The following is a 25,585-nucleotide window of genomic DNA, read 5'->3' on the forward strand; positions in this document are numbered from 1 at the left end:
TGGTTCACGTACTATTATTATCAAACGTATTTTTACATTTACCTGAATGTTTTTTTAATTTAGTAAAATGGATACAATAACACTCAATCACTTATATTTGAGTAGACTATGGCTCCAATCTTCTTTCCATTTTTTGTCATCTAATTCACACATAAAACCAGAGGTACATATTTGTTTAATTGATATACAGGGGTATTACATGTTAAAATTATCTGTAAATTAAAAAAAATCATGATATGCAATAATGCACTTGTGGAATTAAATAAAACAATTCTGCACTTGTTATATATTTGTTATCTTGTTATATATTTGTTATCTTCTATTATGTGAAAATCATCTTCAAAATGGCTATTTTGGCCAAAAAATGTAAATATAAATTGAGATGCTGTGAAAATATTATGCTGAGAAAGGGTAGATTTTTTAAATGTATTTTAACAAGCATTCATATATGAACATAATATGTGAGTTTGAATGAAAAATCACAAGTCAAATTTTTTAAATATTCATATTAGTGGTGTTGCAGTGCCGTATTTTTGACTGCCGAGGGCCTGTATTGAGTTCAATTTTGTACCACCATTATTAAAAAACATGAAACTGTGTTAAAATTTCACTTTTAATTATTTAGTTAGACATATTTATGGGAAAAAATTGCAGCATCATACCTCAAACAAAATTTTATGGACATATTCTAGGACTTCTTCAATGAATTCCGATATTGCCGTTTGACAAATGGGGGTACACGTAATAAAAATATTAAACTCAATTTTTTTTTTAGAAATCACAAGTAGGTCCAGGACTAGGGACCTACCTTAAATTTGATTGAAACTCCTGTTCATAGATGTACGTAATATTTTCCCAAAACCTTTCCGGCCCATAAATTTGGTACTCGCACCAATGTTTCTTGTGTATTTGATTTATGCTCTTTGAACTTTGGGTGTGCTCTTAGAAAGCTGTCACCCCTCTTAATTTGGTATGTTCCAAAGGAGACTGAAGAACATCCGGGGCTGCACACGAGCCATCAGTCTACAGACTGCAAACCTGAGGAAGATAGAAGACCAATATTCCGTTGTAAGTATTAATGAAAATGTTAGACTCCTGATAATATCCTAGTTGAGTACCATTTTGAGACAAAACTTAAGAGGCTGACATCACCTGCACCTTCAGGTTTGAAGGAAGGCACGTAGTACTCACAGTCCTGAAGATAGTAGTAGGTGAGCTCCCCAACGTGACCAAAAGTTGGGCGAAACTCACCTTCAGCATGTCGGTAAGACAAATAGCCAATAGACCTAGGTCTATATTCCGATATTACTACCCCAATCGTTTTACAAAAGAACAAGAATGCCTTTCAGACGAAAACTATCTTGGTTGATAGTTAGGCCTACTTGAAATAATTTTGTTCTTAACTTTCGCGATTTCGTTGTCATTTCAGATTTTCTATGAGATAGAACTTTTCAGAAAAATCGTACACAACAAATTTCATAGTTTGGCCCAGCTTACAGAAAGTTTGTGAAAAGTAGAATGTCATAGTGCATGACACTGCATGTATTGGGCCATTCCAATTAAGTTTTATTTTAAGGTAGGTAAATACTATTAGAAATTTCTGTCAATCAAATTTTTTTTTCATTTAAATAACTTTAACAACTCATAAACTAACTAAAAAGCCCATATAAGACATACCTTTGCAGGTTTATTTTTATACTATGTGCTACAGAGCACATATACCCCCAAATGCAAAAGCCAAATTCTAACACAAGAATGCATTATCTCATGTTTTATTAAAAATATGCACCAAAGCACATCATATTAAGCTATAATATATAAAAACCAATAGCTATTCATTTACTGAGAGAATTTTTAAAGATATTCAATTGAAAACATACAAAATTGCTGTTTAATCCGCTCACATCCTTCAGAAAAAAATCACAGAATATCGCAATTTTGAAAAATTCTCAAATCTAAATTGTTTACATGCCAGTTTTTCTTTAAAAATATTTAGAATTATATCTAAGGTTAACAAAAAAACATATTTTACCATAGTTGACCAGAGATATTTTGCAAAATGGTCTCTTGAATATGTAAACCCCCATTTTTAAATTTAAGTTTTACAATTATTCTTTGCACACTTTGAAAATAGTAAATTGTAACAGCAAATACAGTCTTAAAATCAAGATTAACAGAATATGACAATATATATATATGTAAAACATACTGAAAATTTTGTCCTACCAGACAATTAGAACACAAGGAGTGGGGGTGGGGGGGGGGCACCCCCACCCCTTCCTTTTTCTCATAATTTTTTTGGTGTGTGTGTTATTCTTTTTTTGTTTGGCTATCAATCATATAATACATAAAAATACATACGTGCTATCTCATACTTATAGAAAAAATAAATATAGTGTAACATATATGTAGATTCTAGCAACTACAGCTCATGTACAAATAATTTTGTTTCTTGAAAGTACTTGTGAAGAAGAGTTCAAATATTTAATAACTTTGCTGATGATTTTTTGAGGATTTATAATTCTGGGTTTCTTTGAACCAAACACACTCTCTAAAATTCAGTGTGAATTCCACTGTGAGGATCACGCCTATGTATGATTTTTAACTTGTTCAGGCTTAGATTACTAGCTATGAGCCTTTTAAACCTATGAGCCTTTCAATGTAGATATTACATTGCTTTGTACCATTGGAGCTATTGAGGACTTCACACTATAATAATTCATGGTAAATATATCTAAGATTCACATTTGAATGCTAAATTTGACTCGTACAGTTCTCGTAAACTACAAACATCAAACAAAGAAGTTATAACTGGAACTTTCTAGTCGGTGTTTAAAATTTAAAACCGGATACGTAAAAGCACGGACTTTCCTTAACATGTTTAGCGTACTCCTAATCAAAGTTCACCAAGGAACTTGCATCTATTGGCAATTCTCTATATTTTATTTATTTCTTCATTTACATGTATTTTTTTTCGGTTGGTCGGTAGACCACATGTTGTCCACTCTATATTTTGGAAACCATTCACTTGATTGTAATGATCAATATTTTCACTTTTGATATTAGGTAATTCCACCCCTTTAGAATTATAGGTTCAATCTTATATTTGATTGTTGATTCTTTAAATGACATATCTTAGTAACAAATAAAAATGATAAAACAAGTATGTTGCAGTATTGATAAAATTGTTATCAATTAGCACAATATACATGTTATCAATGTCAGAAAACTGCAATTTTCCTTAAACAGCATTATCAAAATTTCACAAAAACTGGTTGTAACAATAAAATAGTATTCATAACAATATTATGAAACTTTCTTTAAAAGATATACAAAGTGTTTGTGAAAAATAAAGGAAATATATCGCATAATGGACTTGATAAATGATTTAATGAAAACAGAGTTATTGCCCTTGGATTCAATATTTTGAAACATATCAGTGTTTGAAATTGGTTTAAAACTTGGCATAGACCACAGGTCAAATGACCCTTATTGATTTTTAGGTCACATGATCAATCCCCTCTGGACTTAAGAAGATAGTGTCTGCTCACTATATCTTGAATTTTTTTGGCACTACTGTGACAAATTGAGATCGGGTTCGGGATGTATCATAACCTGTTGGAGGCTAAATATAACGCTTACGTCAACCGGGCTTTATCGTAGGGCATTACGATAGCATCCAAGGGTAGTTCGGGTGCTCAGTAGTATGAATACGGGCGTTCTGGCAATAGATTGCAGTTCATTTTTCGGAGCTCGACAGAAGAGAAGGTGCGACAATATTTAATACGGTGTGTATTAATGTAATTAAGTATACGGTAGCAAGTATACTGGTCTAGAGGATAATAAAGTATTTCCTCTGTTATTGCCTTATTGGTGTCGAGATTTGTCCGGTTGTAGTAGGACGTATATACTACACAAGTATCTGTCCGGTAGTGGATACAGACTAGCATAGGTCCCAGCCTTGTTTACCCATAACTTATAGGTTTCAATGCTATGTGTGATTAGGATATGTAATCCTGAATACTATTTGTATATATTGACTCGTTCGTTATCTTAGTTGTTCATTTGTTTTAAATACATATTCATTCATCAATAATCATACTTTCCCCAGACTGGTCCGAATCATCGAACCTAAACACGTTACACTACTATCAATTAAATGATGCATGTCACAGCATGTGTATATAACCCTTTTCAATTTTGCAACATTTCTTGTTTTCTTTTTGTAGAACAAGGAAAACGAAAATGGTTGTGGCTGACATTTTCCTCAGTGAAGACATCATTAAACTTTTACACAACAAGTTTGTTGTCATTATAGGAGACTCGAGTAAGTGATTTGGTGAAGTCAATTTTCAGACCAGTAAACTGACATTTTACCTGTCCGGACCTATCATTCAGTAGATGAGAGATATTCTCTATAGTATGATTGATGGAAACATACTTTTTCTCCCTTGTCTCACGGCTCTGACCTTGAATTCTTTATTTTAACCATAATAAGTATTCCCAAAATTGTGACTATTGTTTGACCTTCAAAACTACCAAATTAGGTTAAAACATTACAAATCACTACTAGTACAGATTTGTATAGGCCTGTCTTCTTTATATTCTGTTCTCAAGATTGCGACTTTAATTTGTTTTATCTTTAAAATGGAAAATAAAGAAAAGGGAAATATATATTGACCTTGAAAATTAATATATCATCTCTAGACTTCTAAACTATGAATTGAAAGAAACTATGTTTCAAGAAGCGGTTCTTATGCAAGGATGAAATCATTCAAATTTCCTCTACGAGTGGTAAAGTGGTATCAGTAAATCTAATGCTGATAAATGCAGATGTGTATATGCTCGCTAACTATGTATGCAAAATTAAGGATGTGCTATGATACTTCAAAGGTTGATTGATAAAATGAAGAAAAACAGAGTTTTGTGGACCAGTGATTTAATGTTATGGGATAGTAAATTTGCAAGTTTATTAGTCCTTGGACCAGTGAATGTTGAGGGAAAATTTAGAACATTGGGAATTTTTTCCCCTAAAACAGGAGGTTCGTTTTGATGTGGAATTAACCTCTCACGTAAAACCTTAATGCTGTATATTTTCCACAGTTCAAAGAGCCATCTATAAAGATATGATAATGCTGCTGCAGAAGAACCTGTATTTAAAAGACAAACACCTGCGAAACAAGGTAATGATGCACACATATATTAAATTTAATTGCAGTTATATCTAAAGTCTTTTTAGGTCAGAGAAAACTAAGGTGTCGTATTGCGATCTGATTTGTCCATCGTGTGTTAACATTGTAATATTTCCAACTTCTCCCCGAGTCAGGCCTAGATAAATAAAGTGTGTGTTTCCGGTTCCCCGACCGACCCTAAAATATATTAGCCGACTCTGAAAAATTTATACACTGATACACATCCTGGAAGGAAACAATTGCGGTTTCAGATTCAGAATTAGAAATCCTAATCTCGATTATTTCCATGTTTGAGAAAATACATATTCCTTTACGCATTAAACAAAAATGTTCTGAGAGCGATTTCTCGGGGTGGGGGGTGGGGGGGGGGTGGCGTATTTGTCTTGCCAAGCATATTGTTGGCAATTACGATAGGAAAATGCAAACATCGAGAGGGAAAAAACTTTATGACTACGGTAAAAACAATGAATCATTGTTTAGTATTTTTGAGAAGCATCATGAAGGGCCATCTGATTGGCCAAAAACACTGCGAAACTACAATGTTATGTTGGCCAAATAAAGCGCATCCCAAAAACATGGAGCCGTATGAAGTTCAGGGCAGTATTTCTGTTGGTGATTTAGCCAGATTTGAAATGAAATATTTAGAGTTTATTTGTGAACTAGACGTTGACTCTACATTAGATGCAGGTTTGTTAGTGGCAGCTGAATCGGCGACCAAAAAAGCTATTGATGCCTTCCAGGTTTTAATGTCGAAAAGACGAACATTTCAATATTAAGAAAAACATATCCAGGTAGCTTTTGCATAACTATGTCGGTGTAATATGCATTTCTCAAAATAGTTTTACATGTTCACAATATGCTTTAATCCTGATATAAAATGTCATACTGTCAAAGTTGAATTTTAAACAATAAAATGTTCAAATAAAATAAAATATTTACCCTACCTACCTACCCTATTGTTTTCAGGCTGGAATAGGAAACACACTATTTATTTATCTTGGCCTCATTGTATATTATGGTGCATAGTTAATTTTTGAAAACTTTTGAATTTTTCTTGAAAATCGCATCTTAATTGCTTAGCAGTATCATTTGGGTTAGAGGAACAAAAGAAATAAAATTTGTGGTTGCTGTCTATATGGCCTTTAAGTTATTTTACATGAATAAATGAAATCATTAAAACAAACATAACAAACAAGCTGAAATTTACCTGAAAGCTTCTTGGCATAGTGAAGATTCAAGTTTGTTCAAATCATGACCCCCGGGGTAGGGTGGGGCCACAATAGGGTATCAAATTTTTTACATGCGAATGTATAGGAAAAATCTTTAAGTCTTCTTTTCAAGAACCACAAGGCCATAAGAGTGGAGATTTACCTGGCAAGTAGGTTCAAGTTTGTTCAGATCATGGCCCCTGGGGTAGGGAAGGGCTACAATAGAGGATCAAAGTTTTACATGCTGATATATAGAAAAATCATATTCTCCAGAATAATGGGCCAATTTCAACCAAACTTGGTACAAATCATTATTGGGTGAAGAGGATTGAAGTTTGTTCAAATGAAGGGCCATTCCCCCTTTAAAAGAGAGATAATCACAAAAATAGGGTGGGGTCATTTAAGAATCTTCTCAAGAACCACTGGGCCAGAAAAGTTTATATTTACATAAAAGCTTCCTGATGTAGTCAGATTCAAGTTTCTTAAAACCACGGCCCCCAGGGGTAGGGTGGGCCACAATAGGGGATCAAAGTTTTACATACAAATATATAGGGAAAGTCTTTAAAAAATCTTCTCAAGAACCACTGGGCCAGAAATGTTAACATTTACATGAAAGCTTCCTGACATAGTGCAGATTCAAGTTTGTAAAAATCATGGGGTTTTTCTCTCGAGAAGTGTACAGAATTATTTCAATGCAACTGAATTAGTTTTCAGTTAACTCAGGTGATCTATTGCAATTGGTCTGCATTAACAATTGAACAATTTTAACTTCTTGATAACTACCATTCCTATTCTCAAGAACCACTGTGCCAGGAAATTTCAAATTTTCATGGCGGCTTCCTGTCATACCGCAGATTCATTAGTTGTTAAAATCATAGCTTCTGAAATAGGGGGTCATAATAGGGGATCGAAGTTTTACATGCAAATATATTGGGGAAAGTTTTTAAAAATCTTCTCCAGAACCATGGGGCCAGAAAAGTTCAAATTTACATAAAAACTTTCTGATGTAGTGCGGATTCATGATTGTTAAAATCATGGCCCTGGGGTTGAGGTGGGGCCACAATATTGGATCAAAGTTTAACAAGTGAATATAGGGAAAATCTTTAAATATCTTCTAAAGAAGCACTTGGCCAGAAAAGTTTAAATTTATATGGCAGCTTTCTGACATAGTGTAGTATCAAGTTTGTGAAAATTATGGTCTCTATATTTTTTTTTATGGCAAGATCTTGGTATACTTCCATGTTTTACCTTGTAACCTTGACCTGGAAATTTGACCCATTTTTAATAAAAATCTTGCTTATTCAATAGTTCCTCTCATTTTTACATGCATATTTGCTAATATGAAGTGAAATCCATATCCATTTATGAAAATACCACATCAAAATAAAAATGGCTATTTTTGTATCATGGTTTGTCACCTCAATTTGTATCGGTAATTATAAAAAAATTTATGTCTTAAACTTTTGATAACTCGAGATTTAGAAAGAAAAGGATACTTTGAATCGTGTGTTGACTTTGGATCTCGCTGACAGTCATTATTTTTTATGATATAAGTCATCGAATGTGAAAAGTCTTCAAGGCGTCTCCATGCAAATCACGGTAGGTGTCCAAAGGCGTCATTATGAAGGAAAGGGTTAAGATAAAGTTTTCTTTCGTATCACACCATGATCTGTGACCTTGGTCTTATCCAGAACAACAAGATCATGTAAGTCATATTGGTGTTGAGACGTCTCTGTGTTGTGGGGGTTGGGGATTCAAATGTTTTCATGGGAATAAAGATTGATTAAAATCTTTAAAAATGGTAGGGCCAAGATGACTCGGGTGAGCGATGTAGCCCTGGAGACTCCTGGTTTTTACCTGCAAAATTATTCATGAAGACCTTGCAAACAGTATGAATATACACCTGAACATGTATTCTATCAACTTATTATACCCCCTGAACGAAGTTCTGGGGGATATATAGGAATCACTCTGTCTGTCCGTCACTCTGTCTGTCCGTCCGCCTGTCTGTGCAGATTCGTGTCCGGGACATAACTTCTTTGTTCTTTGACTTAGGCATACCATATTTGGCACACAGGTAGATCACCATGAGACGATGTGTCGGGTAACTTCATGACCTCTATATGACCTTGACCTCAAGGTCAAAATTAAAGGTTTTTTTTACAATGGATTCGTGTCCGGGCCATAACTTCTTTGTTCTTTGACATAGGCATACCATATTTGACACATGAGTGTATCACCATGAGACGATGTGTCATGTACCTTCATTACCTCCATATGACCTTGACCTCAAGGTCAAAATTAAAGGTTTTTACAATGGATTCGTGTTAGGGCCATGACTTCTTTGTTCTTTGACATAGGCATATCATATTTGACACGAGTATCACCTTGAGACGATGTGTCGAGTACCTTCATGACCTCTATGTGACCTTGAACTTTGACCTTAAGGTCAATATTGATTATAGGGTTTTGACATAGTCATACCATAAGACATGGGTGTATCACCATGAGACTATGTGTCATGTACATTCATGACCTCTTTATGACCTTGACTTTTGATTTCAAGGTCAAAATTATAGGTTTATGCCATGGATTTGTGTTCGAACTATATCTTCCATTTTCTTCTACAAAGACATACCGTATTTTGACACTCAGGAAAGAGGTAATTTATACCTATTAACAACACCCTTTGGGAGATTGGGGTAAGCGGGGGGTATTCTTAGTGAGCATTGCTCACAGTACATCTTGTTAGATTTCAATACCATATCTTATTTCATTAAAAAATAATGACATTTTAAACATCATTGCATATACGTTGTTATGAAATTTCATCAAGAAATTCATCGTCCTAGTGTTATTCTTAATAGGGAAAGTAATCGCTGCAAGGATTAAGGCTTATCAAAAAATAAGATTTCAAATTAAAAATTGTTAAAATAAGATATTTGACCTACTTATCCATCGTCGCAAACCACAGGTTATTGTTTCATTCTATTTCACAATGAAACAATAACCCGTGGTTTGCGATGATGCTACTTACCATACCTAATTTTTGTGGGAGTGAAATAGGAAACTCATATATATTTTATTTTGCTTGGGAATGTTTAGGAAAACTTTTCGAAAATCTTTCTGAAGAACCACAATGGTTGGTAAACATCCTGCAACCTTGTAGTTTTCAGTTTTACAAACTATTGAGGAATATTTCTGTCAGACTATACAGATAAGTGTGATACCATTCTTTGCAGGGTGAAATTAGTTTTGAACGAGATGAATTAATTGAAGGAGGTCGTAAAGGATTGATGAGCAATGGTGTAAACTACAAGGAAGTGCGACAATACCATAGAGAAAATCACCTTGTTCGATTTTACTTTGTCACACGATGCTACAACACCTACGTGGAGTCGATATTATCAGACATCAGTAAAGATCCTACACCAGACATCATCATAATGAATTCCTGTCTATGGGACATCAGTAGGTTAGTCTTTTAAGGCACTTGGGTAACTTAATTATCCCCTTGCGCAACTAGTTGTGGAGGGGGATATAGCATTGCTACTGTGCGTGTGTCCGTGTGTTTGTGTGTCCATTACAGCTTGTGGGCAAGATTTAAAGAGAACCTTTGCACTAACGATTCTCAGCCTTCGCATACATATGTGGAATTGTAAAAAGATGAACCCTATTCATTTTCAAGTTAATCGGTGAAATATTTCTTAAAACATCGCGTCTTTACTACCTAAAAACCGTGAAATTTTATATACGAGTTGACAATACTCACTTCCGGTTAATTTAAAATGGTACCCTGTCAAGTTACGATTCTGGTTGCTTCGGTTGCACCAATTAACAGGGAACCAGTTTAAAGAAAACGAGACAACTTACGTCTGCTGCAGGTAAGGTTGTATTTGTGCATTGTCATATTAGTGCACGTTGGCGTTTGCAAAGACAGTCTGTAGGAATTAAAAGCGCCATCTCTGACACTGAGTAATTAAAATAATTTGATGAATGTCGCGGTTTCATTACCAGATTACCCCAAGAATTAATTCAGATTACCACATGTGTCTGTTTACAGAATTAATTCTGAATTAATTCTTGAGGCGTACGTAATTCTTGAAAGCTATAAAGATATTTCACAAGCTTCGTCGACCTATCAACACCGGTATATTGTCTTTTTACATAAAGAAAAAATATTGCCTCCATGGGAATTTTCTGAGTTCATGCATTCTGCATACAACAACTGTGAGGTATATTCAGGTAAGTAAATTACTGAAATTTAGTGCATACATGATGTTTCTGCTAGGAATAAGGGAAACTGCCCAATCACGTATGTATATTGCTCCCCCCCCCCCCCCCCCCCCCCCCCCCCCCAAGATAATATGCACCTTGATAGGTTTATTAAAAATGCCATATTAATGATCACCACCACCACCTAATGATGTTAGAGGTATCTGAATTTTAATCAATAATAAGTAGCTATATATATTTAACAAAAACCTATATATGAATATAATGCATGCATATGTTCATGATAATTCCTGCCGTGAGGGGATGCTCCGCTTAGCGGTGCCCTTGTTTGATTTAGTTCTATCCTTTGTCCATCATACGTCTTGCATCTTTCTTAAATTTTGAACCTGTGCTAAAGTGTCATGTGAGCTTTTCTTGTTGAAATTTCACAGTTGTCTATCTGTCTGTAAATTTTCAATTTCTTCTCGAGAGCCACAGGGCCAATTTCAGTTCAAACATGACGGAAAGCTTCCTTAGTTGGTAATTTCAGAATTTAGTTCACATGAGCTATAACTTCAGGTGAGGTATTCTGGTCACCCATATTGTCTGTCTCATTCGTATGTACACTTGACCCATTTTGACTTTTTAACACATTTTCGACTTCCTCTCTAGAAATCCCATGGGGAACTGGGTTAGAATAGGTCATTCTCGTAAGAGGTGACTAAATGGGGAAGTCCTTTGGATGAGACCGCAAGAACTGAGGCCTCATGTGTGGCATATGTTAAATAACCCTTCCTGCTCAAAGATAGTAAGTGCCAAGCATAGGCATAAATCTTGTAGCCCTTCACTGGCAATGGTGACATCTCCATACGAGTGAAAAATTCTCAAGAGGCATGTTAAACAATATAGACTCAATCAATCCTCCAGAGAATTTCAGTCAAAACTGCCATAGCGACCCTCTGTATTAAGCGACTCACTGTCGTATGTGACCGTAAAAAGTTTACCCCAAGACGCCATATATTCTGTACCTGTATTTAACGACCACCTGTCTAACACGACCAACAACCATGATTTTTGCAACATATTTGTGTAATTATACGACATTTTACCTTTATTTAACGACTACATTTTTCTATTACAACGCGATTCCTACTTTCGATTTCGGTTGAGCACGACTATTCTGGGTATTATCGCCCCTAACACTTTCGTTTTAAAATGCACAGTTCGGCAGTGATCTTGTCTAGTAGGCCCTCTGAATCAATTATCGTACCCAAGCTGTCAACATGCAGGGTCATGTGTACCCGTACAAAACTTTGAGACGGAGTAGCAGGAATGCCTATTTTCTGTTTGTAATTGGGGAGGAATAAATTTCTGCCAGTAACTACCCCAATTTTACGGTCAGAAAAATAAGAAATTCCGACCGGAAACCGACAGTAAACTGCATCATTATCTATCTTCAAGCGTAAAATCAACACTTAGATTATTTTTACAGACGGAAATCTTCATGTGACATGGAATTTATAACTTAGAAATTTTGTGAGCCGGAATTTGGAACTTTGAATTTTCGTGAATCAGAAATGTGGGACTTAGACATATTTTATACATTAAGGAGGTATGCTACACCAGAGAAATTTGACGTAGATGAAAAGTGGAGGATATGTACAACAATGTTTTGAAGTTGAAAATCTTCAAATTTACTTTATTTTGTCAAAAAATACAGTTTTAGTAGAAGGTAATCTGAAAAAAAATTTAAAACCCCTGCTGGACTCAAACCTGCGACCTACAGGTCAGCAGTCGGTATTCTAACCTACTGAGCAACTCGGCTAGGTATTTAAATGGAAAAGGAAAGTCAAATATTGCTGATATCGATTTTTTCATCCATGTTTTTAAAGGAAGTCAGCCATTATGACGATGTAGAGTACTACCTTAAAACATATCATACAATTTGAATTGTCTTTCAAAATTCCCATTTATTTACCATAGTTGCATGGATGTCCACATGTTAATAACATGTACATAATATGTACTTTCAATTAGTATGCATAATCAATCTGATTCTAGTTTATTTGGAAATCTCACACATATTGTCTATTTGTGCTAGCGACAGATAAATACATGTGACCTTCTTGAATGTTTTTGATGTTGACAAACCAAGATATTAATTTCTGGTGGAAATCGTGGAGACTGTAGACGCTCGGTCAAAGCAAGCGTAGTATCTCCTATCCAGTCTAAGTCGAAGATTACAAAAAATCGCACTTTTCCGAAGTATAATCCCCCGTCTTGGCTAGATATTATTGTCGAATCGTCATGTTTAATCATGCGTCCATAATCTAGTCCATACACAGTATTCCCTTTCACATCAAGACGAATGAAGTATTGCACATGGTTTTGAACAGGGCAATAGCCTAAATACTCCCACAGACAGTCGAATTTCTCGTTGGATAACACTTTGTGTTTGAGTGCTCCTAATACAAATGTATCATCTGAAATTAATATTCCTCTCTTCAAAGTATGCGGTGATTCAATTGACTTACATATTTGTTCTACGTCTTTTTGTTCTGATGACAAGCATTTCTGTTTCATTCTGGAATTTTTTGCACAAAAGAGACACTTGTAGTAATTTGATTGTCAATACTTTTGAGTCCCCCTGATCAATTTTAATATGAATCCATTCTTGTCCTCAAATGAAAAATACGAGTGTGTATACAAAGGCTCTATTCACCTCACACTGTCTGCCAGATGAACAAGTTGGTGCAAATTCAATGTCATAAAAGATACATCATATAATATCTCAAACTTTGAGCAAAATTCAAACATCATTTCTTCACCTTGATATATCATGGCATCGGTCGATCCGCAACATAAAAACAAGTGAATAGCATTGGACAGTAGGGAAAAATGTCGAAATCTTTGTTTATCCAAAATTCCGTGAAGTACTGGAAGACCAAAATAGAGGAGGAAAGATTTGAATTTGGATGCTTTCCAATATTTTAAGTCATTTTAAATTGTCCGTGGCATTCTTGTTATTTCCAAGGTAGGATGGAGATTTTTCAAACGTACGTCAGCTTCTTCTATATGGTTGTATACACTAAAATTATGTTGTTTAAATTCAGGTGCAAACCACAGTCGCAAAAGTAGTTTTTGTACTCCCAAAAGAACACCATGCATGTAATCTATGGCTATTCCCTTCGATATATTGAATTCGGGGAAAAATGCAAGCCATGAAGGTCCTTTAATTCCATTAACTGCATATCTAGACCGTCCGTTTTCCATAGCTTCTCTTGCGTCGCGAATGACGCTTTCTTTTGTTCTTTGGGGTCCTTTAGGATTTTCATGAATGTAGGGGAAGACATGACAATGGCCCTTTCCTCTAGTTGCAGTTTCTCCTGGCTGCAGGCATTTCCAACACGAAAAAGAACCATTAAACTGAAAAAAATTGCATAGTAAAGATCTAGCCGACAGATCAGCTGTTCCACATAAAAGTACAGATTTACTTGTCACAGATCCAATGCAGGGTACGTTACACTCAATGCCCTTCTTAAGTCTCCTAAAAGCATTTAAAAACGGATGCAAAAAGGTCCCCATCGATGGCTTGTGATTTCCGAACCACAAACCGGCTAAAATCATGTTTTCTTTCATCATTCGAAGGTGATAAGGTAGCTCATTGATAACTATAAACAGAGGCCATATCGCAACTTTAGAGCTCTTGAAAACGGGAGCTCCGTCTGTGTTGAAAGTAAATGATATATTATTTGGCAAATTCAATATTCCATTATTTTCCATATAAGATTTGTATAATGTTCCATCATGAATGTCTTTGTACATATCGCTATTACGATTAAATCGGCCCTGTAAATTACTGTAGAAACCTCTCTGAGAAAAAAAATTCTGAATTTGTTCTTCAATCAGCATTTCTAAAAAATATGGTGTATTGGAAGTTTGTAGGCACTTTTCACATCCACTGTATGGACATTTACTTGTGTTTTTGTTTTCAATAAATCCTAAGCAAAATGGACCATAATGGTGATATACTATAGGGTTACGCAATTTGCGAAAAAAAGCCCGATATGAATACAGGCTGGTACACAAGTTATGTCCCTGTGGTAATGCCAAGGAAATTAAATTAAGGAGTTGCTTAAAAAAACAGATTAAATGTAGTTTTTGATGAATAATAAATTTTGATACAATACATTGTATTCTAGATACTATACAATGTATTATTATACCCCCCGAACGAAGTTCTGGGGGGTATAGGAATCACTCTGTCTGTCCGTCCGTCTGTCTGTCTGTGCAGATTCGTGTCCGGGCCATAACTTCTTTGACTTGGGCATACCATATTTGGCACACAGGTAGATCACCATGAGACGATGTGTCAAGTACCTTCATGACCTCTATATGACCTTGACCCTTGACCTCAAGGTCAAAATTAAAGGTTTTTTACAATGGATTCGTGTCCGGGCCATAACTTCTTTGTTCTTTGACATAGGCATACCATATTTGACACATGAGTGTATCACCATGAGACGATGTGTCATGTACCTTCATGACCTCCATATGACCTTGACCTCAAGGTCAAAAGTAAAGGTTTTTACAATGGATTCGTGTCCGGGCCATAACTTCTTTGTTCTTTGACATAGGCATACCATATTTGACATATGAGTGTATCACCATGAGACGATGTGTCATGTACCTTCATGACCTCCATATGACCTTGACCTCAAGGTCAAAAGTAAAGGTTTTTACAATGGATTCGTGTCCGGGCCATAACTTCTTTGTTCTTTGACATAGGCATACCATATTTGACACATGAGTGTATCACCATGAGACGATGTGTCAAGTACCTTCATGACCTCTATATGACCTTGATCCTTGACCTCAAGATCAAAATTAAAGGTTTTTTGCAATGGATTTGTGTCCGAGCCATAACTTCTTTGTTCTTTGACATAGGCATACCATATTTGACACATGAGTGTATCACCATGAGACGATGTGTCATGTACATTCATGACCTCTTTATGACCTTGACCTTTGATCTCAAGGTCAAAATTATAGGTTTATGCCATGGATTTGTGTTCGGACTATATCTTCCATTTTCTTCTACAAATGCATACCATATTTTTACACTCAGGAAAGAGGTAATTCATACCTATTAACAACACCCTTTGGGAGATTGGGGTAAGCGGGGGGTATTCTTAGTGAGCATTGCTCACAGTACATCTTGTTAATTTAATTTTACAACTGTTAAAACCGTACTTGATATTCTTAATGATAAATTCCAAATACATGTAAAGTTATTTTCTCCCTTTTACAAACTTTTTCTGTATATTATTTTGCGAAATTTTATGCATTAACTGCGGAAAATAAGCAACCTGTAGTGTATTACTGTGGATTTACAGTAAGTGTGAACGAGACATATCGGCAAGTACATGACGTGCTCCAGATAGTTCATTGGAAAGTCCCCGAGTGATTTTAAAGAGCGCTTTTGATTGGTCGGTTAAATTATAGGTAGGCGTTCCCAAGTATTTGGCATTATATTATCTCGTGCCTAACAAGTGTAAGTTTCATTATTTGATTTCAGTGTAAGTTGCACGGTACGTAGTGTGAGATCCAATATCGGTTTTGATTTGACAACGGAGATTTGAGATTACGTTAATAAAATGTCTTGTAAAGTTTATCTTATTATACTCAGATATCTACATGTATAAAAGTAATGGGATATCTTATTTAAAAAAAAGATACTTGTAAGATATCTCATAAACTTTAGAAGATATAACTTTTATCAGATACCTTATAAATTTTATCTTTTAAACAGGAATAACCGTGCAATACTTATAATCCATCGCAGTATCAATAGGTATGGGAGGGGGAATACAGGGTGAAAAAGGCGAGCTCTGATATGTAAAGAAAAGGCAGGATAGCAATATCCCAGAATTCAAATAGTGTTGAATATTGAAAAGGAAAAAAATGACGGGATTGAAAATGCTGCGGGAAAAGGCAGGATCCGCAGTTGCCTCTATATCCCAGTAAAAATTGAAAGGTTACTCCCTTTTAAGTGATCAGAAATTTCAGTACATGTTTCTATAGGCGATTTTGTCCGTTTAAGAACAATGCTTTTGTTTTGTTGTCTCTTTCACATTCGCAGTTTCCATATCGTTATTTTAAAATAAATCTCTCAGAGGATATTTTCAAAATCTTGCAAAGCATTGGAAAAGATCGATGTCGGAAAATTTTTTAAATTCAAATAGTTAGGGGGAAGAGGGGGTAAAAACTCGTAAGTTTCTGTCATCCTACATCGATTACACTTTAGTGGGAAAAAAAGACAACTGACTTTAAAACCACATAATAATACATTTTAATAAACGTTTAATAGTTTCCATGTACACTTTCATTTGTTTTACTTGTTAATCGATTAGTTTCAACATACTTCATATTTAGTTTTGTATTTTGTATTGTGATGAGAACTATGTGAACTCAGTTTTCTCTAACATTGAACATTTGATCTCGCCCCTAAAATAATTTGTCAGATTAAGTAATAAGATCAATAAATATTCTACTTCGAGAAAACATTTATTTTCAACACATGGTAATTGGATGCTTTGATGTCTTTTACTGTTATATATACCCACATTTTCGTAAGAAATTCGGAAGTAACCATCGCTAGATACTGTTAATTGAATGAACAATGGCAAGTTCTGTGAATTCTAGCAAAAACTAAATTCCCCAAACCATCCCTCTCCTGTACATGTAACACATTATTAAATAAATTCAGCATTTCGTTAGCATTAGACGCGCCTTCTATAACGTCATAATAAACCACAGCAAAGGTTGATTGTTAATGTTGCATTACTGGCGTACCTTTGAACCTATATCACTGGTCCACCCCTAGCTGCAATAATGTAGCCCTCTCTGATTTTTTTTTTTTTTTTTTTTAGAGAGAGGGCTACTACTCCTTAGGATCTCCGTAATGGTGCAAATGCGGGAGTGAATCACTCCCGCAACATTTGCGCTCATTCTAAACATTTCCTGACTTTCTTTACGTAAATAAAATGATATTCTATGTTTCTTAGTCAATATATAAATTTACAACCTGCAACTTAAGATTTGTGAAGCTCTATTCTACCGTTTTCAACAATTTCGATAAATTCCAATTTCTCGATTCATATTTGTGCGCCATGTTTGATGTACTGAAGTATAAACTTCCGATTGTCAAGTCATTTGCATATGCCATATAAGGTAGTATTTACATCAATGGACAAGTATGGAGGCGAAAGCTATTTCGTCGGTATTGAAAAGGTTTGAATTTAATATCAAGTTAAAAACCGAACAGCAGAGTGTAAATTCTTTCTGCAACAATATGATTTTCCTTTCTTTGTCGAAGTGGCTCGAGTAACTACATTTTCGCGCTGATTGTCAATGTTTAGGTTTTTCATTAGATCCACCTACGAGATCTCGCGATAACAAGCATGGCGGAGCAGACGAAGAATTTTGCATGCTGTACATTATTAATGAAAAACACCTTTATTAGACATGCCCGACCACAAAGTTGGTACTCCTTTTGGTGTAAACAACATTTGGGACTAATACACAGAGTTTATTATCGGTTATTCATAAAATTATTTTGCACCATTACGGAGATCCTATGGAATTGTAGCCCTATCCCGAAAACGTCAGAATTAAAAAAATTGGATAGGGCTACATTATTGCAGCTAGTCCACCCCTAACTGCATGTCCATGATTGCGATTACCCGTTGTACGAACGCGACATTCGCTTCGACAATATATATATATATATATATATATATATATATATATATATATGTAACTGACTCGGCCTAAATTGCAACAAAATCAGTAGCAAAGAAGTTTTCAACACTTCGTTCGTGTAGACCACAGGGGCTCGTCATGAATTGACCCTCTCTATTCTATATTTACATTTATTTGTAAATATAGAATAGACGATGTCAAAATTTTAAAAAGACAAATATTTCGTGACGAGTCCCTGTGTTCAGACGAAATATGCTTCTCTTGGATTTTCTTTGCAGTTTCTTGAAAGTCATTTCCCAAAAAATTTCTCGCAGCTCTACAAATTAAAGACACCTATGGTACATTGTCAGGGGTACAAATATTTCTTCTTAATAAATTTTGTCTGATTTCTCTATTAATATACACTTGATTTCTTTTTAATTTCATATTAGATAAACAAAAGTACATCCGGTGTGAGCTTCGTTGGCGACATTTTCGGTGCAAGAGTTCCCATGATTGACAATTTTATAACATGGCCTTTGCGACGCCTAATTTCTTACTGATTTTACCATAAAATAAACCCTCGGCATGTAATTTTAAAATCAACGTCATTGTTTTAGTTGGTATTGGTTTTCCCTTTTTGCAGAGTCTCTTCCATCATGATAAAAGATTATGTAATGACACGCTAGTGTAAACATCTAAAATTATTTTTATTCCGGCCCCTTTAAATATTGGTCCAATCGCAGTGATTGTTCTTTCCTTGATGTGTCATCATTGACAGATTTGTTTTGAAATCAACTATCCGGGACCTCGAATGAACTTGAGAAGCTGAGTCGTTCACACTTACTGTAAATTCACAGTAAGAGGCCACCTGTCATATGTGACCTTTTTTCCATTCTCCGTTGGACAGTCTCTTAATACAGGTTTGACTGTATTTGGTTAGTTTCAACCAAACTTGGTACAGAGCATCTTTGTGTGTAGGGGATTAAAAATTGCTTAAAGACTGTGACCCCTTCCAAGGGGAGATAAGGAAAAGGTAAAAATAAATGGGATCATATAAATATTTTCTCGAGAACTACTGGGCCAGAAAAGTTCAAATTTACATGAAAACTTCCTGACAGAGCAGATTCAAGTTTGTTAAAATCATGGCCTCTGGGTATAGAGTGGGGCCACAATAGGGAATCAAAGATTTACATGCGAATATACAGGTGACTCAAGATTGAAGTTGTTGATCTCTCGAAGTGAAATATGGGTCCCATATAACATATTTCATTGTTTCCACTCTTGATCTTTCAGAAGTGGTGGTTGCGTATAATAACCATCACTCAAGCATACAATTATTTCCACTTGGAGATTCCCTGGATAATGGTGAATGCCAGGGACTAGCTTGGGCTAGCTGCAATAATGTAGCCCTATCCAAATTTTTTTTATTCTGACGTTTTCGGGATAGGGCTACAATTCCATAGGATCTCCGTAATGGTGCAAAATAATTTTATGAATAACCGATAATAAACTCTGTGTATTAGTCCCATATGTTGTTTATACCAAAAGGAGTACCAACTTTGTGCTCGGGCATGTCTAATAAAGGTGTTTTTCATTAAATACAATGTACAGCATGCAAAATTCTTCGTCTGCTCCGCCATGCTTGTTATCGCGAGATCTCGTAGGTGGATCTAATGAAAAACCTAAACATTGACAATCAGCGCGAAAATGTAGTTATTCGAGCCACTTCGACAAAGAAAGGAAAATCATATTGTTGCAGAAAATCATATTGTTACACTCTGCTGTTCGGTTTTGAACTTGATATTAAATTCAAGCATTTTCAATACCGACGAAATAGCTTTCGCCTCCATACTTGTCCATTGATGTAAATACTACCTTATATGGCATATGCAAATGACTTGACAATCGGAAGTTTATACTTCAGTACATCAAACATGGCGCACAAATATGAATCGAGAAATTGGAATTTATCGAAATTGTTGAAAACGGTAGAATAGAGCTTCACAAATCTTAAGTTGCAGGTTGTAAATTTATATATTGACTAAGAAACATAGAATATCATTTTATTTACGTAAAGAAAGTCAGGAAATGTTTAGAATGAGCGCAAATGTTGCGGGAGTGAATCACTCCCGCATTTGCACCATTACGGAGATCCTAAGGAGTTGTAGCCCTCTCCCCTAAAAAAAAAAAAAAAAAAAAAAAAAAAAAAAAAAAAAAAAAAATCAGAGAGGGCTACATTATTGCAGCTAAGCTTGGGCGTGTTAATTAGGTGATTATATAGGTGACACATTGCCTGTATTTCCTTGGGGGGGGGGGATGATAGTTAATTGATCAATTCAACCCCCCAACCCCCTTGTGCTTTATATTTATATACAGTGTTGCCAAGGTTACTTGGGTGAGCATTGTTGGCCATTTTAAAGACTTATATAAGTCTTTCCATAAAGACATTGAATGGTTCAAGCATTCTATCCAATTGTACTGCTGGAACAAATTTCAGACTTTAACTTCATGTGAAGCCATTAAAAGCATAAGGTAGACACTCTTAAGTGGGTTTTTTTTATATCAAGATATTTTAGAATAGTTGATTCTGACAGTTAACATTTGGTGAATTTCAGATATGGAAAAAATGGTGTAGAAGAATACAAGGTGAACATGGTGCGACTGTTTGATCGACTAAAGGAGGTTGTGTCTCGTGATTGTCTCGTCATCTGGACTGCAACTCTACCCATCTCCAAAAATGTTAGAGGGGGTTTCCTGATACCAGAGGTGGAGTTCATGAATAGCACTCTAAGACTAGATATTCTAGAGGCCAACTTTTATGCACAACAAGTTGTGTTGTCGCATGGATATGACCTACTGGATCTTCATTACTATTTGAGAAACCAGCTTCATCGTAGGGCTGGAGATGGTGTACATTGGGATCAGACTGCACATCGTCGTATGACAAATTTACTCCTGACACATATATCAGGTAATGGTAGCCTGGATTAGGAACAGTCTTATTTTAGCAATTTACTTCGCACTTTCGCAGGGACTAAAATTAACTTCTTCAGAGCACGAGCAAATTTTAGCATGTGGGTTTATTTGTACATGTAAGTATAAAATTTTCAAACGTTTTCAATAACAATTGAATTTCAGTTCTCCTCCTCTCAGTAATTCTTTGTTTCCTACCAGTGAAACTGAAGGGGACTACAGCTTTCCTCTTTGACTTTCAGTTTGTCTCACTTGGTTTTCTGCAATTTTTAGGTCAACTGAGTCACTCGGGTGACCTATTTACAATTGGTCTACGTTTGTTGTCATGGCGACATGTGTTTTAACATTTGAACATTTTTAACTTCTTGATAACTACCATTCCATTTTTATTTTTTTTCAAATTTGGTATGAAGCAACTTTTGGGATAAGGGAACATAAATTGTAAATTTCAGGACTCCTGCACCCCATGGGCCTTAGGGGCAAGGCAAAAACTGCTGAAAATTTACAAATTTTCAAAAATCTTCTCTAGAACCACACATGTGCAAGAAAAAATAAATGCATAGTGAAGTAGAGCAATAAGGCTTCTACCAAAATTGCAAATTTCATGATCCATGGGGTAGAGGGTCTGCCACCAGAGCAGGGCCAACTTGGCATATATTGTTTACTTGTAAAACATTAAAAGGACTTCTTTAATGCTATCGATACTAAATTGAAAATAGATAGATGCATATATTTAGAAGGAGTAGGTTGTTCTTTACTGCAGTTGTAAATTTCATGATCACAGGAGTAAGGTTTTGATTCTAGGGTGGGGCCAAAATTATTATAGTGATTATTGTCTTTATCATTTGAAAGATTTCTTCTTTAATATTGATCCTGTGGGGATCCGGGTTAGAATAGGTCCTCAGTACCCATTGCTTGTCATAAGAGGTGACTAAATGGGACGGTCCCTCGGATGAGACAGAAAAAACCAAGGCCCCGTGTCACAGCAGGCATGGCCTAATAAAGATCCCTCCCCGTCAAAAGGCCATGAGCGTCAAGCATAGGCCTAAATTTTGCAGCCCTTCACCAGCAATGTCTCCATGTGAATAAAAAATTCTTGAGTGGGATATTAAACAATTAATTTACAATCAGTCAATCTTTAGTTTTGCTGATACTGTGTAAAAATTACATGCATACTTAGGAAAAGCAGAAAGGAATGTACCAACATTATGAATTTCCAACTCCAGGGTTCTGATTCAATAGTCATAGTGTTAATATAACACAGTATGTACAGTCTTTAATCAGTATGGGCACTTTCAAGGGCATTTGTGTTTTAAGAAAACATCTTGTTTCATACTGCTGCCAAACTTGGATAAACAAATCAGGAAGATTATTATAGATTTCATAGCCCTTGAGGTTAGTGATTCATAACCAATACTCGGATGACCGTAAAGGCCTATGGGCCTCCTGTTTCTTTTTTATAGAAATACTACGAATAATGTTCTGTGTGTGTATGAGGTAATGAATTAATCATTGTACCTGGGGAGCTAACCGGTCTTGCACAGAGTTAACAAGCAATACTGTACATGTACGTTTTACATGGGGAAAAGTGAAATAGTTTTGGAAGGCATTGTAATCTATTCCTAAACTTTTATCATTACATTGACCTTGAAAGTACAGGGCTCCCTATTTAATTATGCAATACAGTGTTGTAGTAATGTACAATTATATATACAAAAATCATAACTGATGATTGGTTTGTGATTGGAAACTAATGGATTTATGGGAACGTGTAGTTTCATGGAAAAAAAAAATTATGAGTTGATGATTTTGCAAAGTGAAGTGAAAACTCGACAATTTTAAGTTCAGCATATTTACCTGAATTTTAGTCATTTTGAAAAAAAACAACAACTCAGTTTCAACAAATACAATGTGATACTGCTAATCAAAGTGATTATTTGGATATTACCAAAATCTTCTCTCTGATTACTACTGCATTTCTGAATATTTTGGAGAGGTATATTTTGCAGCATGTGCATCATTCTTTTCCGTTTTGTGATATTCAGATGACTGTTATGCTTATACTATGGACCTCTTGTGGCCAACATTTATTTTGTTCTTATGTTTGATACAGAGGCTTGGCGACAGAAACTTCCTGGACGGTGTGAGAAAATGAGTAAAATGATGCAGATTGACCAGTTTGCACCAGAATATGCAGGCAAAATCCAGTTTGAAGATGGACGTCAAACCAGAGTAGGTGTCGCCAACTCCTGGAGGTCTGTAAAAGAAAGTTCCAGATTGAGAGATCCTGCTTCTGATTATCAATCCCCAGTAGGCAATCTGTATGCTTCCCACGGGCGCTCTTGGGATCCAAACAACAATCCTCCATCAGAAACTGCCCCAAATCCAGGCTCCAATTACCAAAGATCTTCGTTTTGCACAAGGGGAAAGGCACAGGTTATGAACTGCAAAAGTAACAGATGTAGAACTGAAGAGAACTTTTACTACCCGAGACAAGCACGGAGAGGCAATTCGGCTGCAGGTGATTGTAGCAGACCAGAGGTTTTCCGCCAAGACGTACAAATTCCGAAAGGGAACCAATTCCACATGATTGATATCAATTCTAATCCCTGTTCCCCCTTCACTTGGAGGCCATACAGTGAGCAAGAAATTTCAGGATCCAGCAAGTTTAAATCATTTGAGAGGAATAAGAATCCATACCACTACAGAAGGAGTAGGAAAAACCCACATCACAAGAGGTTTTGAAATCCAGAAGCCATTTTTCTGACCAAGATTTGTCTAGCTTCTGTTATCACTGTTGTTGTTATGGGTGAAAGTTTTACATAGGACATAGGAAATTTTTGTCTCGGACCAAAAGGGTATAATTTTACAGTTGGAAAATTATGCACATGCATCCTTTATGTGGTGTTGATTATTTGATGGAGACATTTCTCACCCTTTAACATTAACATTTGTGCGTTTGTTTCATCATCTCTAGTACCACTAGAGTACAGTATGTCAAATTGATAACCGTGACCCTTTGGGCATTCCACTACAAGGAATAAAGTATTCTAGGGATACTGTTGAAAGATTGACTCAACAGCCACAAGCATATATTTTCATTCATTAATCAACAAGTAAATTTCTTCAAAGCATTCGAAGATCAGTAGGGTTTATTTTATTATTTTTGTTCGAATTTGTTTCTACGTGGCAATGGTGGAACCATGGTGTAAAGTTGACCAAATGTCCAGGTGAGCAATCTGGCCCATGGGCATCTTGTGTTTTTAACCAAATGTATGATGGAGCCTATTAAAGCTAAATTGGAATAAAGTTGCACAAGAAAAATTCTCGGGAAGGTTTCGTACTGTGAAATATGTTTTTTACAACAATTTTTTTCCAGTTTGGTCAAAAAAGAGAAGCAAACAAAATTGTGGATGCTTGTGTGTTTCATAGCATGTAATACAGTCAGTATTACTGTAACATTTTTTCTTCCAAACCCATTGTCAATGAAATTGTTGTGTTATTTGTATATGCATTATATAACATGCATAGAATGTGAATAAGGTTTCCTTGTGGTTGTCTATCTGAACTAGATTACTCCAGAACACTGCATTTGTCTTCTGAATGATGGCATACTAACTCGGCTTTAAAGTTTTTCTTCATTTTGTAGAGTTAATTCTTTGTGATATTGAAGTAGTTTATTCCAGTTCATCCTTTTCTCTTGTTTACTATATTAAAAGTAATGTAATGTAAACTGTAGTAGAATAGAACTTGTTACATGCACTTGTTTTTGTCATACCTCCCCAAGTCTCCCAGACAGTATAACTTGTGACATACTGGAGTTAGACTATGCACATTGTTGACTTGGTCTACAAGAATACGATCCTGGACAAGGTGCTTGCAAAAAGTTACTACGATTGTTACTTGGTGACCAGATGAAGAGATGTATCATATTGATCGGGGCAGTAGATGCTGTTTGCCTCTCTACATGGATTTATTTCAGTTGACAGTGTAAAAGACCTAGAAACAGAACATCATCACCTTTGATAACACCAAAAACTCGTTTCCTTGTTTAGCCTAATGACTCGGCCCCGCGTGAGCTTTCCCTGGTCAAAATTTGTCTGCAGTTATTTACCCACATTTTGGCTGTGTTAGCACGATTTTCGTGACAACATTTCCTGTATATGATTGGATGCAGGCCAAGTCCCCTACAGTGAGCTGTTAAGTCAAAACACGTGCAAGACAAAGGAATGTGTAAACAATTAGTTATTG

The 25,585-nt window shown here is 35.6% G+C and overlaps 1 protein-coding gene across 1 annotated transcript; it reads left to right on the forward strand.

Moving 5' to 3' along the window:
- The first annotated feature begins 950 nt into the window (after positions 1–950).
- LOC125678095 (PC-esterase domain-containing protein 1A-like) lies at positions 951–25,080 on the forward strand. The gene is made up of 6 exons (XM_048916225.2): positions 951–1,068; positions 4,230–4,327; positions 5,104–5,183; positions 9,643–9,875; positions 20,977–21,332; positions 23,448–25,080. The coding sequence occupies exons 2-6, from the start codon at positions 4,246–4,248 to the stop codon at positions 24,077–24,079; spliced, it is 1,383 nt and encodes a 460-aa protein (XP_048772182.2). The 5' UTR covers positions 951–1,068; positions 4,230–4,245; the 3' UTR covers positions 24,080–25,080.
- The last annotated feature ends 505 nt before the right edge of the window (positions 25,081–25,585 follow it).

The sequence above is a fragment of the Ostrea edulis genome, chromosome 2, assembly GCF_947568905.1.
Source record: "Ostrea edulis chromosome 2, xbOstEdul1.1, whole genome shotgun sequence".
NCBI classification, from domain to species: domain Eukaryota; kingdom Metazoa; phylum Mollusca; class Bivalvia; order Ostreida; family Ostreidae; genus Ostrea; species Ostrea edulis.

What these genes read in the sequence shown, in the direction of transcription:
- LOC125678095 (XM_048916225.2), top strand. Translation starts at nt 4,246, where the DNA reads ATGGTTGTGGCTGACATTTTCCTCAGTGAAGACATCATTAAACTTTTA. An exon ending in TGTCATTATAGGAGACTCGA is followed by an intron (nt 4,328 to 5,103) that starts GTAAGTGATTTG and finishes TATTTTCCACAG; the next exon opens with TTCAAAGAGCCATCTATAAA. An exon ending in TGTCTATGGGACATCAGTAG is followed by an intron (nt 9,876 to 20,976) that starts GTTAGTCTTTTA and finishes GGTGAATTTCAG; the next exon opens with ATATGGAAAAAATGGTGTAG.